This window comes from Sphaeramia orbicularis, chromosome 8, assembly GCF_902148855.1.
Source record: "Sphaeramia orbicularis chromosome 8, fSphaOr1.1, whole genome shotgun sequence".
In the NCBI taxonomy this organism is placed as follows: Eukaryota; Metazoa; Chordata; class Actinopteri; order Kurtiformes; family Apogonidae; genus Sphaeramia; species Sphaeramia orbicularis.
In genome coordinates, this window is record NC_043964.1 from 41,900,857 (window position 1) to 41,925,946 (window position 25,090).

The following is a 25,090-nucleotide window of genomic DNA, read 5'->3' on the forward strand; positions in this document are numbered from 1 at the left end:
ATATTAACCTCGAGGGAGACACTAATATAATCCTGAAAAACATGAGAGGGAGTGAGTAATCCATTACACAACAAAAAAATGTGCTGAGATGAAAACAGGAAAAATGCATGTAACAAACCCTCCAGGAATAAAAAGAATGATGTCTGAACCCTTGTTCTGGATTTGACAAGACTGTAGCAAAGAAAATCAGAAAATAAAAATGTAACTATTAAGGTACAGATTTAAACAAACCACAACATGCACATTAAAGCACAGCCCAAACCCACAAGTCAAGAAGGCACACCTCTATGCGTATAGCTCATGATCTGCAGCATTTAAATGAATTCAGTCTCTTACACTCATTCAGCAGTGGCTTGATGAGGATGGTTTTAAGTGAAGGGTTTTCCACATCAAAAAGCAGTGAACTGCAAGTGAAGTTGTGACAGAGGGCTGGACCTGATCTCAGCAACAACACAGCACACATGTACAATACACACACTCAATCGTCATCGATCAGTTTCTCTGCTCCGTTCTCTGTTTGTCTGCCTGTGCTGCTCCCTCCCTCCTGTCCGCCACCGCCTCCTCCCCCTCCTTCCTCCTCGTCTTCGTCTGTGTAGGAGTACGATTGGCTGCTGTAGTTGATCATAGTGCGGGACAGGTCCACTTCGATCGGGAAGACATCCGCCTCCTTCAGCACGGCGTAGCAATCATCGTAGTAATGCGACATGCCTGAGACGAAGCGCTGCAGCTGGAACACGATGTCCTGGACTGTGGACAGAGAAGATCCACATTCATTTCACAGCTTTATGATAATGTTCAGCTTGATGTGTCCTGCAAGTATCCCATCCCTCCACCTGTACATCCTATTCAAAACACCAGGGGCCTCATGTATAAAGACTTGCGTGGATTTCATACTGAAACCTGGCATACGCCCAAATCCAGAAAAGTCCTTGCGCACAAAAAAAATCCAGATGTATAAAACTGAGCGTATGCCCGAATCCACGTACATTTCCTTTATACATCTCAATCAGCGTGGAATTGAGCGCATATGTTGGAGTACCAGACTCCTCCCTCTACACTCCCACATTTAAATATGCAAATTAGTATAAACAAGGTCTGCAGGTGGGATTCCCTCTGGGATTCCCCTCTTTGCGTGATCAGATGATGATGTCAAGGTGGACGCGAAGTGGAGGCCAAAACAGGCGGAAGAAGAAAAGAGACGAACTGAGCCTGTTTGAGCAGAAAGTCGACGATATTTTAGGTGACACGTTTCTCACAGGGCTGACTCGGATCATCCCCAAGGTAAATATATATTTAGTATTTGTGCAAGTCACACATTAGTTCATTCTATGGGTCATACACAGTCTGATCACAGCCAACTAGATAAAGGTTCATGCGTAATCATGTCAGGATATCAAAGAGGAAATCAAAGACTTTGACTCATGTTTAATCACTCAATTATTATTTTCTAAATATGAGACAGAAGACGGTGCGACACAGTATCAGCCTCCTGTCACAGAGGCTTCGTATTGACTCCTCGGTGTTAGCCGGTCCTCCGGTCCACCACAGCCCACTGCTGATGCCCGTCCGACCGTGTTCTGTAGACACCTGCAGCGGGTCTGTGCTGACCTGAGTCACCAGAGGACATCGAGAGGACAATCGGCGGTGTCTATGAGCGACTGGACTGACTAATAAATGTTTTCACAGACATGAACACTACATTAAACGCATTTATCAACCAGTGAATTTTGTGTCCTTGTCTCTATATGGTTGTTGCAGAATGTCCTCCCATGCAGCATTGGCTTTGATGGGTCCAGGGTTGGTCTGGTTGGTTCTGGTTCTGGGTCGTGGATGTGCTGCTCTGACAGTAGGATGACGTGTCAGTGTGTTCATTGTTCATCTGTGTATCTCTGATGTGCCCATCATCGGAGGAATGACCTTTTCATATTATTAACGGGTTCTCAGTGTCACCTCTAAGTGTCGCCAAAGGTTCCAAAGCACTAGAAATGTGCGTATGCCAGCTATGGACTTGGCGTGGAGGACCGCACATTTCCACGGTCATTTCACTCTTTATACATCTGAACGTGAGTGTGGAAAAGGGCATACGCCAGGTTTTTGTGCGTACGCACGCTTTATACATGAGGCCCCAGATGTTGAAATCAAATATCACATGAATTATAAGTGAAAAAAGACAAACCGTGTTTCTGATCAAGCAGCTCTATCTTCTCCAGAACATCCCTTCCTCATCTTGGCAAAGCGGCACGAGCCTCCTGCCGACACCGCAGCACCAAGCGTACTCGTAGTTACCGGTGCTGACGCGATACAAGGGCTCTCCCATGGCCTGTGGGAAGAAAAACATTACTCACAGCTTCAGGTTAGACAAGTTTATCTGTAATTATAACAAGGGAATTTCCTCCCTTAAGGAAAATGTCCTCATGTATCAATCATAAACACTGTGCTCACAGTCTTCTGTATTGTTGATTTAATTCCTAACAATAGAATGAAAAGGCTACTCACAATACTGCTGTATTCTTCATCATCCATTCCTTCACCTTCAGGCAGTAAGACTGAAACACAACAGAACCATACTTTTATTCTGCTTCACAGCTTGACGGTAAGCACTGCAGAAGTTGAGGACGGCTGAGCATGCAGTTATTTCAAGGCACAATAGGTAACATGAAATTTATAAGTGGCAATCACTTTATTTCCAAAGTGTGAATGCATTTAATGTACCTTAAAAACTGGCAACTTTCCTGATTGTCTAACCTGTCTACATCTCTCATACAGTTTCTATACTGATCCCTATGTAGGAGACCCATGTTCATTTTCTCTGCTTCTGTTCTGCTGCTGTTCTGCTTCTTTCTCTGCTCTTCCAGTGCCTCTGCTCTGGTCCACTCCTCTTGCATTGCAAAACCTACCTCCATATTGTGTTGGTACTCTACTAGTGTTGTAGGTATGTCCACTATCCAGAGGTGTCAAGTAACAAAGTACAAATACTTTGTTACCTGACTTAAGTAAAAATTTTGGTTATCTACACTTTACTGGAGTAATTATTTTTCAGCTGACTTTTTACTTCTACTCGTTACATTTTCACTCAATTATCTGTACCTTCTACTCCTTACATTATAGAAATAGCCTCGTTACTCCTATTTCATTTGGGCTTGTTTTCATTCTGGCTTGTCATCATTCAAATAATTAAGAAAGACTTTCCAGATCAATCACGCTATCCAGATAGAGTCATTTTGATTGTGGTTGGATGAGAAGTATAAACATATACCATTCCGACACCTTGTTGGTTTGTAAGTGATCCATTGCACCTGACTTTTTGCACCATTATAATACTTATAGGCAACTAGTCATCATATCTTCTGCTCCATGTTAATGCTCAGTAGGGCACATACAGGGTGGGGAAGCAAAATTTACAATGAACATTTAGTTGTTTTTTCTCAGCAGGCACTACATCAATTGTTTTGAAACCAAACATATATTGATGTCATAATCATACCTAACACTATTATCCATACCTTTTCAGAAACTTTTGCCCATATGAGTAATCAGGAAAGCAAACGTCAAAGAGTGTGTGATTTGCTGAATGCACTCGTCACACCAAAGGAGATTTCGGAGTGTCCATAAAGGCTGTTTATAATGTAAAGAAGAGAATGACTATGAGCAAAACTATTACGAGAAAGTCTGGAAGATACTATTAAAGAAGAATGGGAGAAGTTGTCACCCGAATATTTGAGGAACACTTGCGCAAGTTTCAGGAAGCGTGTGAAGGCAGTTATTGAGAAAGAAGGAGGACACATAGAATAAAAACATTTCTATTATGGAAATTTTCTGGTGGCAAATAAATTCTCATGACTTTCAATAAACTAACTGGTCATACACTGTCTTTCAATCCCTGCCTCAAAATATTGTAAATTTTGCTTCCCCACCCTGTACATGGTTCAATTTGTATTGTGCTAAAATGCGTTTACATATGCAGCTGAAACAGGTAGCCTCGTGCATCCCAAATTTTTCAACATTAACATTTTAATATAACATTATAGTCATTATGGCCTTTAGAAAAATGTTTTTTGGGAAGGTGGGGTAGTGCACTATAGGCCCATGTGGTGTGACCTGGGCTTTTGTCCTAATGGCATTTTTTACCCTTACATTTACTTTCATACTTTAAGTAGTTTTGAAACCAGTACTTTTACACTTTTACTTGAGTAAAAAGCTTGAGTTGATACTTCAACTTCTACAGAAGTCTCTTTAAATCCTAGTATCTAACAGAGTAATGAATGTGAATACTTTTGACAACTCTGCCACTGTCTAATAGTTATCTAGATGGTTTTGCTAGATCTTGGATGCAGTGACAGAACATTTGTAAAATGGTGTTTGGAGAGCAGCTGTTATGATGAAATATGTGTGCATGCTGAGGAGCATTGTGGGATTAAAACTTGTTTTTTTGGGGTGTAGGTACAGTTCAGAGGTTTTTTTATGTAGCGAGAGGGACTGTCAAACCAATAATGCATAAGTAGCCTTTAGGACAATGATAATCCTGTCACTGCAAGATGGAAACACAGATCCTTACTCTGGGAGCATACATCCAGCAAACCTGACTACTGCTTCTCTACAGCATATACACTGTGCATTACTCCTAATATCACAAAGGACCAGCACCATCACATGAGCACACATTCATGCATCTTTGATGCCATTATGTTGAGATCTTCTGGTAATTATGTCACTATCTGGAGATAAACTCTTGCCAATAAGGAATAATCTGAATATTATCTCTAACAGAGAGGCACAATGAAATTTTTTGCCTGTGTTAGACACTGATTAAAACAGTTTGATATGATGATTCGTGATGGCTACTACTTGATTTTACCAATTAAATCACTTAGATACTACCTATGGACACTGAGTCTGATCTCTGACAGACATTTGCTTTACCATAACTGGTTGATTGTTATTTTGAGACAACAAAATGAATCAGCCAGTGTACATAAGAAAATGAGCCCTATTACCTTGAGATTTTGACATAATTAAGTTGTGATCTTGAGAAAATGGCATTAATAAAATAACTATAAGCAAAGTGGTTCTCAGCTTCTGTCAGAGCTCTGTGATGCAGCCTCACCAAATACTCAAACTTGACGTCCAGGTACTTTCGGATGGTGAGCTTCGTGTCTGGGATGGCCTTGTGGAGGTACGTGTTCAGGTCATGGAGCATCTGCATTAAAAAAGAAAAAAACAAAAAGCATATGATTGGAATAAGTTATTCAATCCACACACACACAGAGTGTTTAGTTTAAATGGACCCACAGGTTTGATAGTCTTGAGCAGCTGAATGCCGTATTTCTCAATGTTGCGGTGAGCGTCGGCAAACTTCACAAAGGCCTCACTGGCCGCTGCCTGGGGCTCTCGGACCCCGATGACTGAAAAGACGTCTCCGAATGCTGTGAGGACAAATCACGGCTTTTAGTCAATGTAGTAGAATCCAACATGCAAATATCTTCTCTTTTTAAGTAATTTCACAATCAGTAAAGATCTTTTGGTTTTGAGGCCATTGGTGAGGTACTCTTATGACTATTTTTAACATCCAAATATTCAATGAGTCAAACACTTGACAGATCAGTTGGAGTGGCAGAAACTGACCTCTATGAGTTTGAGAAAGTTCAAAGAAAGCTCTGAGCAGCCTCTTTGTGTGTTCCATGAGCCCTGTGTGAAAAAAAAAAACAAAAACAGTACATTTACGGCACTGCAGTAACAAATAAACCTACAAAACATCCATCCTGACATGGTCCAGCTCAGTAGAATGATTAATACCCCAGCCACCAAAGCCTGTTGTGACATTCTCAAGTGTTCTCAGTGTGTTGAAGCTTGTATTAACTTTAGATGTCATCAGTCACTTTGATGTGACTTGTACTGTGGGTTCACTTTGACTGGCTGACTTTACTCCACAAGTATAACACAAATAATATTTACTGGAAAATACTGAAAAAGAAATGATGCCAGAATCAGAGTTTTACATGTGGATAGTACTTGGGGAAAAAGTAAAAAGTAAAGTGAAGTGTATATATATTGATACTTAACTGCAACTTTTGTAAATATTTTTTTTTTTAAGTGACAGATATTAATTACACAATATACCACATTTCAGCTGAAATGTGGCATATTATTTAACTTCGTTTTTGCAACAGTACGCTGCAGGTCCACTGCAGGTATGGTAAGGGACATGGCTGGTTGTCATAGTGACACAATGTAAATATACTGTGACATTATCTTCAGTGTGATTGCAGTTTGTGGTAAAACTGTTTAAGTATCTGACTGTGAAAATACATAAAGATTACACACCTGAAAGTTGTAGCAGTGACAACACTGTAACTGTCTCTGAGGCCTCAGCATGACCTGACTGTCGTGTTTCGGGATTGTGGAGGCTTAGTTAGAATTTATTTTGATATGTATGAGATTTATTAAGCTTACTTATGAGAGCTGACATGGGAATTTATGGTCAGTAAAATGATAGGGTAAGGAGTGGAGCGGGAGTATATAAGATGAACTTCATCCTGCTCCTTTTCCATTATGTTTTATTTTTTATATTGATTTTTCTTGGTGTATTCGTTTTAAATGTTGATATTTGAAATAAACAGTAAATCAATCAATTTTCACTTCTTTTAATGCGTTTTCACTTCACTTTCAATGTTTGGGATGAAATGTACCAGGGAAATATACCAACACCTGTTTTGGTGTTGGCGATGTGTATCACGTGATAAGGTGTGCCTTCCATTCAGCTGTTACACATACAAAGATGTTTCTTTACTAGTTTTGCCACAAGCCATGACTTTTTTGACTCATGAAATTATATTTTAAACTCACTAACATAAAATATGCAATGTTGATACAGTTCCAAAAGGATCAAAACATTATTTGTCTCTTGCCATTAAGTATGGTATGTATTTTATCTGAAGTTAGGTCCCACGGGGTACACACTGGCATCATCTCTTTTTTTACAAAACTTATTTTTAACAATATTTGCTGCTATTTCACTTGAATGAAATATAAAATGCGAATGTATGTAAATAAACATGATGTGAATTACTCTAGAGGCTTTAAGATTTCACTGAGTTACATCTTAGTGACATACTCTGAGGGGGTAAGTTCACTAGGACAGCTGAACTGTTTAGGACTTTTATTGTGAAAGGTAATAAAGAAGGGGTGGATGATTGAGATACCTCACACTAGAAAATACAGACAGGTGATTCAACTGTACAGTATTTTAGTGACTCTTTACCTTTGTAAAGCTCTGCTGTTTTCTCCAGCTCTTCCAGTCTTTTAACCAGACCATCTGCAAAACAAAACAGTTCATTTAAATGTGAATATATTTACAAAATATAAATACAATTCTGACACCTGCTTTGACCCTTACCATTGCATAAAATAGCTCGACTGAGTCCAAGAGCATCTGCGGTGCCTGAACTCATGTTCTCCACCAGGCGATGCTTGACTTTTTTCAGCACTAAAACACACACATTTATAACACATCTGTTGTTGTGTTGTTATTGTGATGAGGGAGGAATGGATTGTAAAACACTGAAACACATAATAATGACCTTGTTTACATGACCATAAAATCCAATAACTAGCAGTACTCAGACAATTCAATCAAAAAACCCTGGTTTAGCCGCTCCAGTCCAGTATTGGATTTCTTTTGGAGTATGTACACACATAGTGATAGTAGACTCAAACTTCCTGTTGTCTTCCGCTCACGCTTTACTACTTAACTTCTATTTTCTATGATTTTAATTGTGTTTACACATGCGCAGATGTAAAACAACAAAATGAATCAGATTAAGATGTATATACATGCAGGAAGACATTGGAGTACTGGGGAGAAATCCAGGTGTGTTAATCTGATTTCTGGTAATCAGATAACTGCTGTTATCTGATAAAGCATATCAGATTTTGCTGTTTACATGATCATTTGAATAATCTGTTAACGCCAGAAATTGGATAATGATTGGAGTATTAGTGTGCATGTAAAAGGACTCTGTGTCAACAAACCTATATCCAGAGACTTTCCCTGCTTCGGATCTGCCTGTAGTTTGTTGTAGTGAATTGTTGCTTCTCCCTGTAAAAACCAGCCAAAACCACAAAAGAAATTTTGATGAAAATCTCAACATTCATATTATATGCATTATTTTGTGAATTTGTGATGCCAGCAGTGACATCCACATGCAGTTTTAGGACTGAATGGGCAACAACAACAAGATCTAATCCTTTCATTCCAACAGTGACCCTCATTTTTAATCCACCGCACAGGAAGTCATGGGATTTTTTTGGGGTGTGAACAAAAGATCCAAAAAAACAACACAGCCTCGCTGCATTGGTGACGTAATGCCAAATGCTTCAGGCCATTGTCTGAACCTCTTTAGAGACAAAGCTTGACTGGCCCTAAAGTTATTCACCACAGTCCACTGGTGGGTTTGGACCTATAGGTTCACCAATAAATCCACAGCAGGAAACAAACTGTGAGTATTGATTCAGAATCTTTGTATGTCTGCATGTAAGTGTTAATTTCCAAATATCTGGACTAAAATAACTCTGTACCTGGACAGCCTGAATCATCTTGGCCACCTCCACTTTTGTCTTTCCCTTCACTGGTTTGCCGTTAACGCCTGTGATTTCATCGCCTGCAGCCAGCGTCCCCTCCAGAGCCGCTGGTGTGTTGTCAAAGACCTGCAAGATAACAGACGACGCGTTTCAAAGGTACCACCAATGACTGAAATATTAAATGATTATTACCAGTGCTACACTTTGACCACAGCCCCACCTGGACAATGTAGAGGCAAGGGCAGTACTGAGCCCCTCCCCCGATGCTGATTCCAATAAGGTTATTAGCATCCTTCTTCAGACACACAGTCCCAGGTACTGTCGGTATCCCCCTGAGGAGGAGAAATAACACCTTACTATATTTGCAGTGTTTAGGTTCCTTTACACATTTAAAGCTGCAACTAACAACTGTTGTTACCGACTGATCTGTGGGCTATTTTCTTGATTAATGCATTCAGTGTTTGGTTAATAAAATGAAAGGAAATGATGAATGTCAAATATGTCAAATAAGTGTTTCCAGATGCCCAGGATGACATCCATTGCTGTCAAAAACCAAAAGAGATCATAAGTCACATCAAAATCAAGTATCAAAATAGTTGGATATTAACTGAATGGTTGATTGATCTATTACTTTTTGAAGCTCTAGATTTGGGGGAAAAGTCATACTGGAACTATTGTGGGCAAAACTGCAATCTGCAATTTCTATTTGACTCCACTTTCTTGTTTGTTAAGGAAAATCCACACAGATGACTAATTTTCAACACAAAATTGAAACCTTAAACTAATCAAAAAGCTACAGAAATGCAGTGGTTTAAGCATGTTTTTCACAGCACATATCTCAGTCTCACTCCATATACAATTAATCACCATACAGGAGGATTTATTTATTCCCTATTTCTCCATTTAGAACGGCCGGAATCCTCCTAAATCTGGACGTCTTGTGATTATACCCTTGTAATTTGACTAATTGTACAGCCCTACTACAAACATTCACTTACAGTTTGTCCTCCTCCAGATCGTAGTCCATGTCTGTGAACATTGCAGGACAGTGTCACCTTTAAACCTGTAAGTGATAAAAACAAAACTCAAATCATCCAGATCACTGTGGCAGAGTGTCTGATGTATTAAAATAAAAAATAAAATCTATATGGATTAAAGAAATGTCTCCATGCTTACCTTTGGAAAGGATTACATATAGACTCAAGGATAAACTAGAAAAGTATTTGGCACCAATTTATAAACTATTGACAGGACAAAGATCCCTCACAAATGCGGGATGAATGTGGGTGCTTTTTTCCCCTTATATACCAGAGTCTTTATACACACCTACCTACATACAGGGGTTGGACAAAATAATGGAAACACCTTAAAAAATCAACAAAATATAATTTAATATGGTGTAGGTCCGCCTTTTGCGGCAATTACAGCCTCAATTCTCCGAGGTATTGATTCATACAACTTGTGAATTGTTTCCAAAGGAATTTTAAGCCATTCTTCAGTTAGAATACCCTCCAACTCTTTTAGAGACGATGGCGGTGGAAATCGACGTCTTACTTGAATCTCTAAAACTGACCATAAATGCTCAATAATGTTGAGGTCTGGGGACTGTGCCGGCCATACGAGATGCTCAACTTCATTAGAATGTTCCTCATGCCATTCTTTAACAATTCTAGCTGTATGGATTGGGGCATTATCATCTTGAGGTGAAGGTGTTTCCATTATTTTGTCCAACCCCTGTACATACTACCCATATTGTGCCTCTTGTGACACTTGTGGGGTACATACTGTATGTGGTGTAAGTTTAACTCTTACTAGGTGTCAAGTTTTCCTTAAAACCATTAATTTTACCACAGTATTGTTTCCATTTTGTAATTACCTACGTGTTACGACGATTTATTTATGTATATGTATTCATTTTTAATTTTCCTTCTGATTACAGGTAGTTTATTTACCTTGAACTTTAAATTCTTTGTATTATTTGTGCATTTATGTTAAAACTCATTGTTGAAAAAAGTAAAATATCTGACAGCCTGAGCTGCTTTATCCGTTATGAAGTAAAGACTTGATTTGTGAATAAAGTATCTGAAAAAGTATTACACAGTGGCTCATAAGACTGAGTCAGACACAACAAATAACCTGAGAAGATGAGTTTCAGCTTCCTCGTCTGATTCTTTCACTGTCAATGCAGTGACTACACTGACATCAACAGCTGGAAACTCACCATACATGTGAAATACTTTAATTACATGAATCAGTTAAAGGAGTCAAAGACAAGAAGAATGCATTTATCTTTAAATGTGCTATAATACAAACGTACCCTTACGTATATAAACGAAAGGAAGCAAAATTATGGAAAGTGCTAGCTGACGCTGAATTGTTAGCAGTTAGCTCCTGAGGCTAGAAGCAGGTGGAACAGCGAATTCATTCAACAGTGGAGAAAAAGAAGACTTAATACGAAAATACTGATTTACCTTTGTTAGACCCCGGAGCTGGTTATCATATAAATGTTCTTCAGCATGAACCAACCGCAAAATGTGTATTTTAATATCGCTGTTTTATCACTATTTTCTTATTCTCTGGACACTGCTCCTCTATTTACTTAATTTCGTCACATCCGGTGAAAAGGGGGAAGTTGATGAAAGAAGATCGACTTTAATTTCATTAATACTGTTTACACAATAACATGGCAGATATAGCAAATTTTAGACTTATTCTAGAATCGGCATCTGTGCAGATTTTTTTCACCACCTAAAATAAAGTTTAACAACATTTACCACATTATGATAAACGACTCATATGGTCTGCTGCCCTCGTGTGGTCATATTTGGAAACTGCATCTAATGTCTGAATGTTTAAAGGTGGCGTTAATACAGATTTAACGATTAAACTTTAGGTTATTACTTTCAAAATTAAGGTAAATATTTTGTGTACTGAGTCGAGCATCACAATGAAAAACTTCTATTTTTGAATTAGTTTTATCCTGTCAGCGAATGAATAAAAGTACTGAAAAATCTAATTAAAATACAACATAATGAAAACACAAAATAGATACAATAGAAAATAAACCTATCGGTACATCTCAATGAAACGGCAAACTTGACCATAGTCATTAACATTATTGCATGTAGGAGTTTACAAAGATAATCTGGTGAGAAACCAACCTGAACGAGTGTGAAATTGTTCCAGATCACAAATCACAAAGAGAACAAAGAAAACAGAGGACAAAGTCTATTTCTGTAACCGTGTCGGTACCTACGCAGACATTTCATTACCTAAAATAAGGTTTTACATTTATTATAAACAATTCATATGTCGTCTGCTGCCTCTCTGCGGTAACATGTAGGTACTGCAACACATTTGATAAAGTTAGAGTAGGTGCAGACACTATATTTAAACTTCCTTTTGTTACTTTCAAAATAAAGTAATATATTTTGCTCGGAGGGTCAGGGCTGTCATTAGGCGTGGTTTTTAACCTTATATGGCAGCTGTTTAACGGACATAAGTGTATTTATTCACACGTTAATGATATTATTATTTTAATCACTATGACCCTCACGAAAGTGCCACAAAAAAGTGGGCACACGGCACTTTCCACGCAAAGTTGGAGGCTCCACTCAAATCTCACGTCACGTCTCAGTTCATTTACGTAGGTTTGGAATGAATGCAACAGAATAAACCAGTTGGATATATTCTGATTGACATGAAAACATATTCAGTCCTATGTTTATCACCTAAAATAGTTGAATATGGTAAATGATTATGACTCGTGTCTTTTGCCACATGCAACTGTGCAGAGATCAGCATCCATCAAAGCAACTTACAAAGAAACAGCATCTAAGTCATCACTTTAGTCCAGTATTCAAACTATAGTAAATATGGATAGAATAAAGTCTAAATAAAATAACAGCTGCTTTTTAGTTTTTTTACATTATCCAACTGAAACACACTGCGTCATGTCCGCTATTGAAGCGGATCAGGTACAAATGGGCTAAATATTTAGTCTGAATCAGTACTAGACTGGGATCCGGCTGCTCTCTTCCAAAAAACACTATTTAATGGTATGTTTCTGGTCAGACCATTTTCCTTCACCTGTTTATGAAGAACTGCAGAATAGGTTCTTAAATTAAACCTACTATTACATGCAGAGTAGGCTACGGGTGTATAAAATAAATATTCTAACCTCAGCTGGAGTTTAGTAGCAATGATTTATTTCCATACTGTAATTTACTGACTTACTTTGATGTCATTCTCCGGGCTTATTGGTTCAGCTTTATGTAATATTTTCTATTTAGAGATCACAGAAGTTTTCTCAGTCAGTCGTATTCCGCATCTCTCTGTCGTAAACTCAAGGGGCAGGAGCAGAATGAGCAGGCGCATGATGATTAGATGATTGTTTTCAGCTGTTTCAGCCGTATTATTGGAATGATGCAACAGGATAATACAAGGAGTAATACAAACACACCAAAAATCATAGCAACAATTTTCATCAACATTGTCTTCCATCCCCCAGACATCAGCCAGCCCCAAAAATCCCAACCTGTTGTAGTGTATGCAGTGTTTTCCTCATGTAGGACCCGTCTAAGGTGATCAAGCTGATTGTGGACATCTGACATGTTAGCAGTAACATCAGGTACATAGGTACAGCACTGATCGCCAATAAGATGACAGACACCTCCCTTTTCGGCCAATAGGAGATCCAAAGCTGCCCTATTCTGTAATGTGACAGTGCGGAGAGCCTTCATCTCACTGGTAAGAGCATCAAATCCCCTTTCAACTGACGCCGTGAGATTTTCTAGCTCCACTGAAAGCTCCTCTATGTACCAAGATAAACGAGCAGGGCCGTACATGGGAATAATACTGATTGCAAACTTATGGCCACCTGAAATCCGGTCCCGTTTTACACGGGTGTGAGGCGGTGACATAACTGGACTGATGGTCAATTTGGAGATAGCTGGAACCAAATAAGAGAGGTGACATGTGCCTGCCCATTTTGCTGGGAGATACAGATAAGAGTGTTGACCACACGTCCACACCATATCTGTAGGACAGACATACCCATAATCAGAAGGAGTTAAAGCTAGTACGTCATTATATGTAGTCGTAACATTAGTCTTAGAATCATAACGTATCAGTGGGGACTTACCTAATAATGCAGTGAGATTATAAACGATGATAAATGGAGAAGGAGAGAGTGTCCCTGTTGTTGGAAAAGTGTATTTATCAGTCCTGTTTTCACAATTTGCTAACCCACATGCTACCTTGAGAGTAATGTTACACCCAGATGTGTGCCCCAAATTATAACGTGTGTGTTCTGTGACTGGGGAATGGAAGCACAACTGTGGAATGAAAAAAGGATTAGACATGTCTCTCAGCCGAAAAACAACATTTTTCTGCACCATAGTAGTATTAGTATCTCTAGAGAAATTTCTGGGATTTCTGAAGGTCATGTTGGGTTTCCACCTCAGCCAGGGATACTCTTCGACAGACGGCCAATCACCCACTGTCCACTTTATCATTGTCAACAGTGTGTGATTGATCGAGAGAGGATAAGGAGCGAACAGAGTATCTTCATGTGAGCTGTGTGGCATCAAACTGCACATATAGCAAGACTGATTAGTGACACGTCGTGTCAGATCACGTGTCACTCGCCACCATGTGTTATCGCTATAGTCGTGGTGATCAATGAGGTGAGGTGGAGGTCACGGCCGTGACGTCTCCGAAGCTCTTCTGACCCTGGCTGTCCTCCGACAGACCAGGGCGCAACAGGAATGTGATGTGTTGGTGAAGGATCAGATACCTGATAGAATGTGTCCATGTACCACATGTACAGGCACAGGAGGGTGATGCAGGTGACAGCTGACCCTTTGATCACCTCCATCGTCATCGAATCAGTGTATGTGTGGGGCAGGGGATCTTCAGTCACTCGCCAGCGACCAGGCAAAGGATAAGTGTATATGAGACGTCACTGGGGTCGTTACCACCGCTAGGTTTCAACCAGTGGGTCTTGTGTGTGTGGGTGCGTGATGCAGCTGTGTCCAGCTCCGGTGTCCAGTCGTCCAGTCTACGCTGTCGATTGATGCTCCGGCCCGTCCTTGGCCGCAGCAGTTGGCGGTTCTCCCTGAAACCGCTTACAGTGGGTTGCGTGGATCCACGTGGCACGTTCAGCAACCTTGACCGCTGTGTGCGTCGTCAGGAGCACCTGGAAAGGCCCTCGCCACCTGCGCTGCTTCCAGTGCTTTCGCCTGAAGTCCCGGACCAGGATCCAATCCCCTGGCTGCAGCGGATGGAGCGGCCCCTCTGCAGGAACCGGTAATGCTGATTTCACCAATACCTGTACTTGAGATAATTCAGAGGAGAGTTTCCTACAATAAGACAACATGTCATGCTCCAACAATGATGTCATCCCGGTGCTTAATTGGGGGGCCTGGAGACCTGTATATGGGGGTCGCCCAAACATAATCTCAAACGGACTCAGCCCACTTCGAGTCCTACGTCTCATTCTCATTTGCATGAGAACCAGAGGTAGGGCCTTGACCCAGTTAAGGCCTGTTTCCTCACAGCATTTAGCTAGTTTTGATTTTAGGGTGCTATTTTCCCTTTCAACAGCCCCCCCTGATTGTGGATGGTATGCACAGTGTGTTTTGAGATCAAAACCTAGCATTTTCCCTAACTCAGTTAGTGCTGTGTTCACAAAGTGAGTACCGTTGTCTGATGAGATCCTTTTTGGGATCCCCCAACGAGGCAAAATTTCAGTTAACAAAGCCTTAGCCACTGTGGAGCTGTCTGCATGTTTTGCAGGAAAACATTCAACCCATTTGGACCACATGTCTACCATCACCAGACAATACTTTTTACCCTCAGCTGGAGACAGCTCCACAAAATCCATCATAAGGTGGTCAAAGGGGAGGTGTGGTTGCTCGTGACCTGCTGAGCGACATGGGAAAGACTTTGTAGTGTTATGAGCAGCACAGATAAGACATTTCTTGCAAAATTTCTCTGCAACTACTGTAAACCCCTTCGTGAACCAATACTGTGCTATAGCATCTAACATTCCTCCCTTAGACACATGATCTACGCCATGTGTCAACTTAGCAAACCAGGGGAAGAAATGTTTGGGTAGACAAGGTCGCCCATCAGCAGCACGCCACACAGAAGAAGAATCCAGTGCACAACCACACGAGGCCCAAACACGCCTTTCATCAGGAGTGGCAAAGGACTGTGTGTCAGACACTGACGCGGGAGGGGCCCCCTCTGACTGCTGAGACAAGAAGGAGGAGGCGGCCTCCAAGGACGCAGCAGCCCTGGCAGCTGCATCTGCTCGGGAGTTCCCCTGCGTGACGTCAGTGTCTTCCTTCTGATGCGCCTGACATTTCACAACTGCAATAGCAGAAGGGAGAAGAACAGCATCCAACAGATGTGCCACAAGAGATGCATTCAGAATCGGCTTACCATCGGACTTCAAAAATCTACGGTGCTTCCACAGGGCCCCAAAGTCATGCACCACACCAAAGGCATACCTGGAATCAGTAAAGATAGTGACAGAATGGCCCTCAGCCAACTTACAGGCCTCCGTCAAAGCGACGAGCTCAGCCGCCTGTGCTGAATAGTGTGAGGGCAAGGGGCCTGAGGAGACCGTGTCGACGGACGTGCACACCGCAAAACCAACCCTGTTCGTGCCAGACGCGTCCCTAAAAGAAGAACCATCTGTGAAGAAAACAAAGTCAGGGTTTGACAAGGGCACATCAGAGATGTCCGGGCGAGGGGAACATGTCTGCTCCAACGCGGCCTCACAACAATGAGGTTCTCCATCCTCAGCAGTCGGAAGTAGTGTGGCGGGGTTAAGCGTCGTACAGCGCTTCACAGTGACATTTGGCATGTCCAGCAGAACGGTGGTATATCTGCGCCACCGGGCTGCGGACAGATGTGAGGTCTTCTGCTCTAAAAGAATGACAGAGACAGAATGTGGAACCAACACAGTCAAAGGGTTATACCCAACAATGTCACGTGATGCAGCCACAGCCTTTTCACATGCAGCGACGGCACGGAGGCAAGAAGGAAGACCCGCAGCCACAGAGTCAAGTTTAGTGGAGAAATACGCCACCGGGCGTAATCTGTCACCGTGAGCCTGCAACAAAACAGAAGACATAAACCCACGTTTCTCATCCACAGTCTGTGTGAATGGTTTGGCCGGGTCAGGGAGGGCCAAAGCAGGGGCAGAACCCAAGGCCATTTTGAGAGACGTGAACGCCTGTTCAGCCTCAGATGTCCACACAACTCTATCATGTGCATTCAGGCCCTTACCATGAATACATGATGTCAGAGGGTGCTCGAGCTCAGAATAATCAGGAATGAACGCCCTGCAATAACCAGTCATACCTAAAAATGACATCATCTGCTTTTTCGTGACCGGCCTAGCAATGTTCTGAATGGCTCGAATCCGTTTAGGATTGATGAGCCTTTGGTTCTGAGAGATCAGGTGCCCCAGAAACACAACCTGCTGTTTACAAAACTGGAGCTTTTTGGCGCTGACCTTATGACCCTCCTCCCCCAGGTGAAGCAACAACGACCTTGTGGCCTCGACACAAGCCTGTGAAGAAGGACAACAAAGGAGAAGGTCATCAACATACTGCAAAAGAGCAACACCTGGTGGGAGGTCAAGGTGGGACAGCGACTCAGCCAAAATGGAATTGTAAATGGTTGGGGCCTCACAATACCCCTGAGGCATGCGTGTCCATGTGTACATTTTGTTTCTGAACTGAAACGCAAACCAATATTGGCTATCTGCATGCACAGGCACAGATGTGAACGCGTTCGACAGGTCAATAACAGAAAAGTGAGACGCAGATGGCGGAATTTGTGACAAAATTGTGTGTGGATTTGGAACCGTGGGCACGCGTGGAACCACGGCTTTGTTTACTGCCTGCAGGTCTTGAATAAACCGCCATGTGTCTGGGTCAGGGGGGGTCCGTGCCTTTTTCAAAGGAAAAATCGGGGTCCTGACCGGTGAATCAGGACATGGGACTATAATTCCCGCATTCAAATAAGCTTCGAACACGGGAGTTATGCCATCGATTGCTTCCTGCTTCAGAGGATACTGTTTCTGACATGGCCTGTAGTCAGATCGCGGGGTGACGATGACCGGTGGGCAATTTCGGACGAGACCCACATCATGAGGACCCGCAGCCCAGACACCAGACGGGATATCAGCCAGTTCGGGTGGCACAGAGGCGGGAGGGGGATCTGTGGGAGATGTAGACACACATATGAGCGTTTCATCATCTACTAACTGTACAGTTTTCTGACAGTGAAACACTGATGTCATGCTCTGCCTGAATCCCCCCAGCCGGGGGGAGAACATGACGGTGGGGTCAGCAGTGGCACGCCAATCAGACACCCACAAGGCCTTTTTCATCCATGAGCCCACGTGTTTCCAATCCATACCACGTGGCTTGGAAAGTGCAATGTGCGGTGTGTCATCAAGCCTGTAAAAAAGACGTTGGTTATCAGTCAGAGACACAGACAAAGCACAACACTCTGAATCCCAAAACATACACCCAGCTGTGAGCTTATCAGAAGTTGTGTGGAAAAACTTTTCCTCGTATGTGGAATCAGGGCCACCAGGACTAAAATGAGAGGCGCAATATAAGTCGTCAGGGGGTGAAACATGGGCGCCAGGCTGAACTCTGTTGGCGCACAGTTCGACCCATTTTTGCGTAATTTGGGGAGAACAGACCCTCCACTGGTATGCATAGTCTGGAGCCCCAGCCGCATACCTAAGCATTGTGTGTGCATACACAGAATGCGAGTGGAGGCCTGTGCCCGCGACAGTGTTTCCCTGAGTTATCATTAACCCCTCTGGACCCGATTCAAGTTTTACCCCCAATTTACACATCAAATCCCGGCCGCACAAATTAATGGGACAGATGGGTGAGAGTAAAAACGAATGTTGGAATGAACATTCCTGTGAAACACATGTCAACGGAACAGTAAAGCACTCTCTGTCCTGTTTACCCCCAGCCGACACAGAAACAATAGTTTTTCCACTCAACTGTGGTGTAGGTGTTAGATCTGCATGCCTGATAACAGAATATGTAGCCCCACTATCTACTAAAAATGACAAATTGACACCATTAACAGTAAACTCAAGCACTGGGAGTTTCTTAAAGGAGTCAGTAGTTAGCTGAGCGTATGTGTGTGTGTGTGTGTCTGCTATCATTGCATGTGTGTGTGTGTCACCTCCTCCTCCCTGAGGCAGAGCTGCAGACCCAGCAGTGGGCGTGGAATCCGAGTCTGGAGGTCCGCCCCTCAAGGCCGCGAGTCAATCCCCGCCCCTGTTCCCTCTTCGTGGCTGTCTCCTCCTCTTCCTCTGTGGGCAGTCCCGCTTCCAATGTCCTTGCCGGCCACAGAGGTGACACGCCCCCTCACGTGACGGTGGACCACCCCTTCCTCCGGCAACAGGCGGCGCACGGCTGGTTTCCGGTCCCTTCCCCCCTCCACGCCGCTCTCCATTGTTACGCGGCATGGCAAGCAGAGTCAAAGCAGAGGAAAGAGATTTAGCTTGTTTGTCATCTCTGTCTTTCTGTCTCTGCCTGACGACATCCTGGGCATGATGTGCGTGTCGCACCAGCTCTTCCAGACGACAAACTTGCGCCATGCCCACGTAGTGGGAGCGAATGACAGTCCCAATGTCTTTCAGAAAGCCGTCCATCATGGTCTGGCAAAGCAGTTTCTCCCATGGGCCTGCGCTGTCTCCCAAGGGGGAAGGGCGGGCCAAGCCGGAGTTTTTGGTGAACTCCTCTTCGGCCCTGCACACAAAGTCTTCCACTGCCTCATCAGGCCGCTGTTTCAGGGCTCTCAAGGCCGTCAGTGAGCCCCGGGAGGGAAAAACCTCTGTCAGTGCGGTACACAGCTTTTCTACCGCCTCCCTATAGACAGCGTTCTCGGCATGTGCCCACTCAGTCTGTTGAACCCTCAGGTCGTCCCTGGGGATCTTGTCCCGGATCTTTGCCAAGTCACTAGGGCCCATCTTACCCCCTAGAAGACGCCTGAGCTCGACCCCGGTGGGCCTGTGTTCTTGGCAGAATGTCCGCAGCTCAGTGGCGAACTTCGCACCGTCATCTACTGGATTAGGCAGAAAAGCAGCGTTCTCCTTTAGGTCAGCAAATGTCCATGGTCTGAACACCAAGATGGGCCCGTCCGGCCCGCTGACTTCCACCATGGGCATCTGTGAGGTCGAAGGCCCCGCCGGGCCTCCCTCATGGTGGTATGCTCTTCCGCTTCTTGTCTTAGACGTCAGACTTTCATCAGCAGCCCCACCCATCAGGGCGGGGTCAGTCGAGTCGGGCATGCGCAGTGGAGAAGATGGGAGGACCCCGGCCCTGGGGGCTCGTGGTGTCGGTACCGGATGGGAGGTATCGACCGAGAAAACCTGGAGGGGATGTGGGTTGATGGGGCGGCGCGGCGGGCAGATGTCCAGATCCGGGTCCACTTTTGCAGCCTGCACAGAGACACAAGGGGGAGGGGAAAGCAGTGTATTGTAAAGCGGCGGCGGAGCCGAGGCATTGTCTGTTCTACCTATCACGGCCCCGCCTTCATCTCCCGCTCCTGCCAATTGTTTACCATTCTTTCTCCTATCTCTACACTCAGCCTCCTCCAACCACATTCCAACACATTTGCTACACGACTCCCATTGTTTATAATCCTTAACCTTGATTCGCTTATCTTTTTTCTTAGCCTCCCACTGTTTCTCTAATTTTTCCTTCATCTCATTCAACTTCTGTATGCTTAAAGTCCCCGTTTTAGGAAAAATGCCCATGCTTACCCAATAATCAGCACAGTCAAGCACAATTTCCCCATATTTTTTACTCATCATTTTTGGAATTGGGGCCTCCCTGTCCACACCCCCGCCACTTTTCACCAGCTGGTTTCCCATGTTTACACTTAGAACGTCTCCTAAGCGGTTTTTGTTCCTCGGCGAACAAAATACTAAAAAACCCTTCTGATTTTTCTTTTCAGTTGTCAGCGAAAAAATCACCTAAAACGCTTACAAGTTTGTTATAAACTTTACCCTACTGTATTTACATACAGTAGCAACCTTATACGATTTTTCTTTTTTGGTTGAAGGCAGGCGAAAAAATCTCCCAAAAACGCCTGTACTCTATTGCATTTGCCTACAATAGCAACCTTATACGATTTTCTTTTTGGTTGAAGGCGAAAAAATCTCCCAAAAACGCCTGTACTCTATTGTATTTGCATACAATAGCAACCTTATACGATTTTCTTTTTGGTTGAAGGCGAAAAAATCTCACAAAAACGCCTGTACCCTATTGTATTTGCATACAATAGCAACCCGACTCAGGTCTATATATATTTTTTCCTCTTCTTTTTTTTTTTTTTTTTTTTTTTTTTTTTAATATATATAAACCCGAATCGCACACCACTATTATTTCAGTGACGTGCCCAGTGACGTGAGTTTGGACCACAGGGAGTACCCCACAACCCCCAACTGTAACTTTCTCACCGTGTGTTGTGTCGTTGAACTCAGTCTAGATTCCAGTGGTGAGACGGGCGGGGCTCGGAGCCGGTCCCCCGTCCGCGGTGTCGTTTTACCACGGGGCTACAGCCGCTTTTTGGCCCGTAGGATAATCAGTCCACCAATCTCCGTTCCCCGTCCGAACACACTCACGGAATCCTACCGACAACGCCAATTTGTCGTGGAAATTTACCGTTCAACTGTTAACTCACACAAAGAAAAAGGGAGAAAGTTAGAGTTAAAATAATAAATGCATTTATTGAGAAATCAATCACAGACAAAGCTCTGTAAATGAAGTCTGCCTAAACAAGAGAAAACTAAAGATTATATAGAACCAAATCCAACCCCCTCAAACTATGCTGTCATTCCTTACGTACATCGTACCACCCCATACTACTCCTTCTCTGCTCCGTGAAGAGGTCATGAGGACCTCTTCACTCTAACCTTGCTTGAATACAGGCGCCATCCTCTATCTACACATTCAGACATTTAGGTGTTTGGGTTTCAACTCAAGATAAGAACTTCGTCCCCAAGTCGGGGTTGCTACAGAGTGGTAAACATCACACATAACAATGACTCAGCATGTACTTAACAGTATAACATATTAAAAGAGTATAAAATATAAAAAGTAAATTTTTCCACCACACACGCCAGATGTAATTGGCGAAATCGGATTTTTTTTGTGAACGTAGTTGGAATATGATTTCTGCGCACGTTCCTGTCATGGGTTGATAAATGAGGGTCTCTATCTCTATTTTAAGATATTGGTCTCAGTGTTAACCTTATCTTATCCAAACTCATAAAGGATCATCACTGCGTGGATCAAAATAGAGGTGACACTATAGTGATGTGTATCCACAGATAAAGACATCAGAAACAGAAGAATGTCATCTCAAAGTGTCAATAAAAAACACTGAATGATTAGATCAGCATGAACAGACTGAAACAGGTCCTTAAATGCATTCAAGTATTTTAACACTTGAGTGTATTACTACAGAGCTGATAAACACACTCAGTGATCACAGAGGGAAGGAGGACCATATGACTACTGCCAAATCCTCTTAATGATTCTGCGTCCTTCTATAAACTGAAGGAAACTTCCCTGTCGTACTCCTTTTTTCTTCCCAGGAGAGAAGACTGAGTCAGGACCGTCATCCATCACTTTGAGGACTTTTCACCAAAGCCAGCACCAAACATGAGCATGGTATGGTGTTCCTTTGGTTTTATATCTCTGCAGAGATTATAGATTTTAATAATCCGAATTGTTTGTGTTTAAAAATCCTGTCAGAAATAATTATTTGATTGTTACCATTGAAATGAACAGTTAAAGCAAATTTTATGATTGATCCTTGACTGTTTTGCAGGAACTTGAACTGAAGAATGTGGCTCTGAGAGCTGGAGATCAGCTCAAAGTAAAGGGCATTATTCTGCATGATGCTGAGAGGTAAAATAATCAAAAGCTCATATTTAGTTTGTTTAATTTATTCAGTGAAGACAATTTATGTTCTGATATAAATGTAGGTACAGTCTACTCTCGTTATACCGCCAACTTCCGTTCACGGCCAAATTGGCGGTATAGCGAAAATGGCGTTACAACGGGTTGCGTCCATAATGTGCATGTCTTTACTATATGATGTCTATGCTGCCTCCGTTAACCCGTTCTAATTGCGTTTCTAAATAAATCTTGATTCTGTTATGTTGTAAAGCAGGGATCGGCAACCTTTAACACTCAAAGAGCCATTTCGACCCGGTTTCCACGGAAAAGACAACACTGGGAGCCGCACCTCGGAGGTGCCGCGCCGCGACGCTGGCGGTATAACAGTCGGGAAATCAATGGTACAGTCTACTCTCGTTAAACCGCCCGCCGTTATACCGCCATTTCCGCTTATCGCCATCCGCCAGCCCAGTTCCATGCACAAACAACACTTATACCATTGATTTCCCGACCGTTATACCGCCAGCGGCGCGGCGCGGCACCTCCGAGGTGCGCCGCCGTGGCACCTCCGAGGTGCGGCTCCCAGTGTTGTCTTTTCCGTGGAAACCGGGTCGAAATGGCTCTTTGAGTGTTAAAGGTTGCCGATCCCTGCCTTACAACATAACAGAATCAAGATTTATTTAGAAACGCAATTAGAACGGGTTAACGGAGGCAGCATAGACATCATATAGTAAAGACATGCACATTATGGACGCAACCCGTTGTAACGCCATTTTCGCTATACCGCCAATTTGGCCGTGAACGGAAGTTGGCGGTATAACGACAGTAGACTGTGTAAGTGTTGTTTGTGCATGGAACTGGGCTGGCGGATGGCGATAAGCGGAAATGGCGGTATAACGGCGGGCGGTTTAACGAGAGTAGACTGTACTTTGTAGTTTATTGCTGCAGTGAAATGTATGAGACGTAGAAGAGCTTGCAGTCACACTCAGGCTTATTAATATGTGATCCACTCAGATTCCAGATCGACCTCGGCTGTGACCCAGAGGACCTGGCTCTGCACTTCAACCCTCGTTTTAATGATGACATTGATGGAACTGTTCTCGTGTGCAACTCAAAGACCGCAGGCTGCTGGGGTGACGAGAAAAGAGAAATACACAACCCCCTACACAAAGGCACTGATGTCAAGGTGAGAAAACTTGTCTGAAGGAAGAAAAGATGTTACACAGTCTGTGAAAAGTGATGTGGAGGGTTTGACTAAAGGACCAGAGGCTTAGAGACCTGCCTTCACTAGTATATACTGGATATAATAGTTTATACTCACACCCATAAGTATCAGTAGCTCATGTTCTATAGGTTTATGTATCATCCATGCTATCTCAAATCATCTTTCCTTTTCTCTGTCAGATTGTATTAAAACTAACTGGAGACATGTTTGAGGTGGAGCTTCCTGATGGACAAGAAGTCAGATTCCCAAACCGGGCAGACATGGATGTGATCAACTACGTCAGAGTTAAAGGAGACTTAAAGCTCACATCCTTCAAGATCTGCTGAGAGACTTTCTGGACTCGTACTGTGTTCATCAGTTTGATTAAAATCAGTGTCAGAAGTATTAATGATATTAACTATGACTGTTAAAAAAATTAGTCTTAAACAGTTGTTGGACCTGAATCATCTGTAGCCTTAACGGCCTCTATTAAAAACAGACTAGAACTGGATTTCAATGCTTGAAAAAATAATAAATATGTTGACGAAAAGCAAATTTTTTAGTCAATGTCTTTGTTTGGTCCATTAAAACATGCCTTCAGTATTACATAAGATTGTGCTCAAAGTGAATAAATATAACTTTTGAAATGACACCATTTTTGGGAGAAGTTTAGCAGGACCAAACCTTACCTTCCATCCACCAGAAACCACAACAGTGGATCAAGTTCTACAGTGAAGATCTACAGCTGCATGTGTGCAAAAGATGAAGAAAACTTTAAGGAAATGCTTTGAGGATTCATGAGATGTTCTGGTGTGCTGGATTTTCACTTTTTCTTCCCTATCAAGATCTGAGTTTGTAGATTTCTTTTGCATTGAAGTTGGAGAATTAGTAAGAGAGGGAAGACGACACAGTGTAAACAGTGTAAATCTGTGTATATTTTACAAACATATTCTCAAAGCCTTGTTTCAAATAAAATTGAGCAGATTGATCTTAAAACTGAGATTTTACATGATTTTTAAATGCAAATTACCACTGAAGCTAGAAAAAGGTTTATTTTATGAAATAATATAAGAAATCCATGTACTGTAACTGTAAATTATGTTCATCAATGTGAACAGTTAAAACCACAAGAACCTCAATCAGAATTACTGTTTTTTACAGTAGAAAAAAAAAATGGTAACACAACAAAGTCTCACCTTGTGATGTCAACTCTGACCTCTGAGAGTTCAATAAAAGTAAGAGAAGACCCATTACCATCACTCAGTTAAATGAGAGGTTGACGACAAAAACTCTAATCTAATGAAAAACGTAACCTATTTAAGTCACAAACCTGGTGTTGTGA

The 25,090-nt window shown here is 42.6% G+C and overlaps 2 protein-coding genes across 4 annotated transcripts; one reads left to right on the forward strand and one right to left on the reverse strand.

Annotated features, from left to right (window-relative positions):
- Positions 1–226: 226 nt before the first annotated feature.
- Positions 227–11,205, reverse strand: LOC115423350 (PRKCA-binding protein-like). The gene is given in 15 exon segments (XM_030140093.1): positions 227–747; positions 2,177–2,272; positions 2,275–2,320; positions 2,497–2,525; positions 2,528–2,546; positions 5,105–5,197; positions 5,290–5,423; positions 5,623–5,685; positions 7,259–7,312; positions 7,394–7,483; positions 8,029–8,095; positions 8,575–8,703; positions 8,798–8,909; positions 9,576–9,640; positions 11,049–11,205. Coding segments are annotated over 14 exon segments (1,242 nt in total). The 5' UTR covers positions 9,617–9,640; positions 11,049–11,205; the 3' UTR covers positions 227–478.
- LOC115423353 (galectin-1-like) lies at positions 8,621–24,294 on the forward strand. Of its 3 annotated transcripts, none has more exons than XM_030140097.1 (5): positions 8,621–8,733; positions 22,238–22,313; positions 22,474–22,553; positions 23,559–23,730; positions 23,949–24,294. In XM_030140097.1, exons 2-5 carry the CDS (start codon positions 22,305–22,307, stop codon positions 24,093–24,095), a joined length of 408 nt encoding a protein of 135 aa, XP_029995957.1. In that variant the 5' UTR covers positions 8,621–8,733; positions 22,238–22,304; the 3' UTR covers positions 24,096–24,294. The 3 variants fall into 3 exon arrangements, with proteins under 3 accessions (XP_029995957.1, XP_029995958.1, XP_029995959.1); XM_030140098.1 differs by lacking the exon at positions 8,621–8,733 and adding an exon at positions 12,540–12,635; XM_030140099.1 differs by lacking the exon at positions 8,621–8,733 and adding an exon at positions 12,628–12,646.
- Positions 24,295–25,090: the final 796 nt, after the last annotated feature.

What these genes read in the sequence shown, in the direction of transcription:
- LOC115423353 (XM_030140097.1), top strand. An exon ending in ATTCTGCATGATGCTGAGAG is followed by an intron (nt 22,554 to 23,558) that starts GTAAAATAATCA and finishes TGATCCACTCAG; the next exon opens with ATTCCAGATCGACCTCGGCT. An exon ending in ACAAAGGCACTGATGTCAAG is followed by an intron (nt 23,731 to 23,948) that starts GTGAGAAAACTT and finishes TTTCTCTGTCAG; the next exon opens with ATTGTATTAAAACTAACTGG.